Genomic DNA, 5,207 nt, shown 5'->3' with positions numbered 1-5,207 from the left:
CAATCAGCCTGTAATCACTACCAGACTTCAGCACACTCAACAAAACAACGGGAGATGAAAACATATGCAGCAACCAATGTTGGTGAATAATTATGTGTCATAAACCTTCTCTTCTCTAATTACGAATCGTGTTTTTGTTATTATTGTACAATGTGTATTTAAAACCTTTGGAACTATCTTCGTCCAGACGGGACATTCAGGGACAATTACCATTTGGCATATAAGTGACATTTGCGGGAGTTTGATTTCTGGCAAAAACATGTTGTATATAAAATTAGAGATTATTAATCATAATATCAATTAAATATGTATTCGCTGAGCTGCTGGGACATTTTTGTTTACCGGCTAAAAATGTCTCTCTCGTAATGATTCGTGATTCAAACTATGGGAATGTGAAATGTAAACAAGTCTGGAGAGATGAAGGTCGAGGACATAACTTGGTATTTAGCGCACAGTGGAAGTACGGAGGGTCATAAACACCAAAAACATATTCCGCCACTATAGATAAACCAAGACTTATACAATATATTGCAGTAATAACCCATTTCCGTTCTCGTATGTCTGTTATATTCATATTAAAAAGAGGGAGAAAAGTTCAAAAGTACTATTTGGGCAACTTTATACATGTACATGTACACCATATGTACAATGAAGTAATAAGAAAAAAATGGGTGTGCAAGTTAACAATAGGTTCAAATATATTAACGACCTTATGCACTGGCAGTGCTATTTGTCTTTCTTCTTCCTCTTTCTATTTCTTAAAAAAATCATCTTTTTATTCTCTCTTGCTGCCATCATTCTCCTCCTTTTTCCAAACCATTCTTTGTGGGAGGACAAAATAACAGTATAACACCTGGTACACGTAGTCTGTGTTCAATTGCCTTCTACAATATACTGCTCTTCTTCTGTTTCTTTACGTCTAGTTTTTTTTCTCTGTAACTTTCTTCCTTTTTTTCTGTCTCAATGCTTCTTTCTTCCTTTGTCTTTTTGTTTTTCACTTTTCTTTGTTTTCCTTTTTTCTCTTGATATCAATACAGTAGATATCTATATATTCCATGTATATCAAATATCAATAGGTTGCATTATATACATGATGATACAAGCTTGAGTATTATTATACATAAACTTTGTTTTGGTATGAAAGATATGAGCAAAAATGAGCATGTAAACAAACATGTAAGACTAAACTGTATTGAAAATAAATCTGAAAATAAAAAAAATACACAAAAAAAAACACATCACAGTGTTAATAAGATATATACAACGACGTTAACAAAAGCAATACATCAAAGTGTCGATATAAAATACAAACCAGGACGTCGACGAATGTACGCTAAAATAAATCAGTGTCATCACATTAATTATAACTATGCTGCATAGACTTATAACATAAACCACTGCGTCGATACATGAAATTTACAAAAACGTTTACAGATCAAATCAATCACAGCCACGACATGAAAACAATTTCGCAACGTCGACAAAAAATATACCACATTCAGTGGCGTAGGAAACAATATTTCGGAGTGTATGCTTACAGAGGGTCGAGCCTCCGAGGCTCGTAACGCCGGAGGAGTGGGAGAGTATCTGAATTGGGTTTTTACTGGGTCCGAGAAGAAAAGTCCCATGTTCTCGGAACTTCTTTTAGAGTGATTATTAACCAGACGTTTTATATGAATAATATTAAATTTTGTCCGCCACTAAATAGTTGTTCATATAGACATAACATAGCAACACTATTTTAAAAGACTAAAATTTGATACGAACAGTCCATATATATATAAACATAAAAGGAAAGAAAAAAAATGATAACAAAAGAAATGTTCTTTTTAGTATGTACTTGAACATACAAGCACACATGTATGCTACGCCACTGACAGTGTTGACAAATAATAATATCACAACGTCGGCAGATATATCCTATATATATACTATATATCACAACGTCGGCAGATATATCCTATATATATACTATATATCACAACTTCGAAACAAAATGTATTATAGCGTCGGCAAACGTATACCAGAAGGTCGACGCAAAATAAATCAATGTCGTTACATAAACTATTACAACAGTATCGACCTATGAAATATTAAACACTGTAGATAAATACAATTCACAACAACGTCGATAGATAAAATGTGTCGCAGCCACAAAAATATTACAACGTCGACACCACAGTAAACTACAGTATCGAGGTTTAAAAAAACCCACAGACAATGTCGACAAATAATATTTACCAAAAACGTCGACAGTTAAAATCTAAATCACAGCCACGACATGGGATCATTCGCAACGTCGACACAAAAAAGGCAGGGTAAGACACAAAAAAGGCAGGGTAAGGCACAAAAAAGGCAGGGTAAGGCACAAAAAGGCAGGGTAAGGCACAAAAAAGGCAGGGTACGACACAAAAAAGGCAGGGTAAGACACAAAAAAGGCAGGGTAAGGCACAAAAAAGGCAGGGTAAGGCACAAAAAAGGCAGGGTAAGGCACAAAAAGGCAGGGTAAGGCACAAAAAATATATCACAGTTTTGACAAATGAAATGATCACAATTTTATCACACACCGTCGAAACAAAATGTATCACAGTGTCGACAAGAAACAAAACAAAACGAACAATAATGAAGCCTTTAAAAAGTCTTTCTTCAGTTCGTTGATAATCTACATGCTATATCTTCTACCAGTCATTATGAAGTAGTTTCATTATGATTTGAATTCGGAATTTTTTAAATACGTGGCAACGCTGTGGCAAATTCTAAACAAAAAATCACTAAACATGGAGACCAGAATAACGATCAATATACATTTAAATAATATTGTGATATATCAGTCATATATATCATCGTATTCACATCGCGGTTATTGCAACACATAGCTTCCATAGGAAGCACAGAAAAATGGCATCCGATTGGGATACTTCTAGAGAGTAGGTCACACTGTACTGTTACTGTAGACAGCACAGCGATGGGTACGGACAGCAATACAAAGGTACTGTATGATGTTAGTTTAGTTGCGTATTAGTTTAGTGATATCTTTGATGCGTTGCTATGAATCAAGAAAAACATTCATGATGTCGACTTTCCAATGTTACCAGATGCCGTGATAACAGGATGACCACTATCCTTGAAATTCCAGGGGTTACGCTCACTTATATACGTTATCGGTACCTCTGGAATATGTCATGACAAAACTGAAGGCTCAGTATGCGTTACCTTGTAGACGATACAATTGGACTAGTTTGATCCTTTGATGTAGATTGAAAGAATCGCGTGATGGCATAACGGTAAAATTGGCAGGCTTTGGAGTCTTCAAAGGATAGGTACGAGTCTAGCGATTGGTCAGCTTGTTATACCTGTAACCAATCAACGTTGTGCCTTCAATTGTGTCATAATATCTTCAAGAGCTGCATAGACGATGAGTGTGCGTCACCCCTGGAATCTCGAGGACGTAGGACCAGGTTATCCTATAGCTCACTGACTTTAGTTTTTAGTGAGGCTGAAGACTTAATGTCAGATCAACAGTTATTGCAATTCTTCATTCAGCATTGTTTCCTGTAATGCTATCTACCTAACTAATAATTCATCCAGTCATTTTACATTGGTGTTCCAGTTTGTCAAGCCAAAGGTCTGTTCAGTTTGTTGAGGTGGGATTAATAACCTGACAGTTTGTCTTGGTTACTACCAATCGCTAACTTGTAAGCACGTCCTCCCGTTGTTGTGTTAGTTTTACACTTGAAGCTGTTACACGTTATATCTACGTACTGTAGAGATATCCCTCCATTGGGCCCCTAGCATGCCTCTGTGGCAGCGTGTGTGACATTTAGATCATTGGACTTTTTCGGGGTTTTGTTCAGCGCGACAAAATTATAGCCCTGCGCATTATGTATTTATTAGAAGGGTATAAAGGTCCGTTATTTCCACCTCGTGTTCATACCAATCTCAAGAATAGATCGCCACAACTGACAAATAATATAGAGGGTTTTGTATCATTGATAAAATCACACGGTAAAATGTTGTACCATTAATAAAATCACACGGTAAAATGTTGTATCATTAATAAAATCACACGGTAAAATGTTGTACCATTAATATAATCACACGGTAAAATGTTGTACCATTAATATAATCACACGGTAAAATGTTGTACCATTAATATAATCACACGGTAAAATGTTGTATCATTATTAAAATCACACGGTAAAATGTTGTATCATTATTAAAATCACGTGAAATATTTTGTACCATCATTAAATTCACATCGGAGAATTTGTACCGTTGATAAAATCACATTGAAGATGTTGTCTCATTCTGAAAGATGAGTTCACAGAAGAGTCATTTCCTTTGTCTGTTGTCGTCTAAATTGGCTACCAGGCCCGGGTAGATATTCATGAACATTATTGATTTTAATAAGATTAGTAACGTGTCTAAATTCTTGCTGTTCTGAAATATAACATTCCAACAAATATTGATAAAAAAAATGGCCAGGGCATGGGCCTAATTAAATAAAGTTGTTCTAAATTAAGATGTACGTTTTTATTTCTATAAGGATTGTAATGGACCAATGGCCGACCAGGTACATTTCAACGTAGGCGGGACGAAATTCTCAACTACCTGGGCCACACTACAAAGACTCCCCAGTTCGAAACTTGGCCGGCTACACGAAAGAATCAATGAGATAAAAGGAGAGCACACGGAGTTCTTCTTTGACAGAAATCCAGCTGTATTCGGATGTATCCTGGATTTCTACAGAAATGGTGTCCTGCATCTCCCGGAAACTGTTTGTGGACGTCAGATTCGTGAGGAGTTACAATTTTGGGATATATCAGCTGGCCTCGTTTCCAGTTGTTGTTGGCGGGTTCTGTACAAAGATGACGGCGTGGAGAAGACGATGAGATTACTGGACATGGAGCTTCCAGTTTTCCCTAATGGTATGCAGATGCTTCAAAAGGCCGAGAAGGTGACGTCCACGATCTGGAACCTCCTGGAATATCCCTCCTCTTCACTGATGGCCAAGGTATGCTATTAAGGTGTTCTAAACATTGTGTTTTATTTTGGTGAGCGACACATATGATCGCAATGCAAAACGTCTTACACTCAGTCTTAGAATTGCATTTTGTAAAGAAGTAATCCATGCGATTTGGGCAATTCATATTGCGTATACATATTCCTGTATCATGTTCAACTGCTACAAAGTGTCTAGTTTTTTT

General features: G+C 36.4%; 1 protein-coding gene across 1 annotated transcript in view; it reads left to right on the top strand.

The window, feature by feature from the left end:
• Nucleotides 1-2,892: 2,892 nt before the first annotated feature.
• The window catches only part of LOC110442074 (potassium voltage-gated channel protein egl-36-like), a 10,304-nt gene continuing 7,989 nt past the window's right edge, over nt 2,893-5,207 (top strand). Inside the window, exons 1-3 of the mRNA XM_021485506.1 lie at nt 2,893-2,989; nt 4,547-5,014; nt 5,105-5,115. Coding sequence (XP_021341181.1) covers nt 2,966-2,989; nt 4,547-5,014; nt 5,105-5,115 — 503 coding nt within the window. The 5' untranslated portion in view covers nt 2,893-2,965. The remainder of the gene's footprint in view (nt 2,990-4,546; nt 5,015-5,104; nt 5,116-5,207) is intronic.

The sequence above is a fragment of the Mizuhopecten yessoensis genome, unplaced genomic scaffold (genome assembly GCF_002113885.1).
Source record: "Mizuhopecten yessoensis strain PY_sf001 unplaced genomic scaffold, ASM211388v2 scaffold716203, whole genome shotgun sequence".
Taxonomy (NCBI): Eukaryota; Metazoa; Mollusca; class Bivalvia; order Pectinida; family Pectinidae; genus Mizuhopecten; species Mizuhopecten yessoensis.
This window is presented reverse-complemented; position numbering and strand designations above follow the sequence as displayed.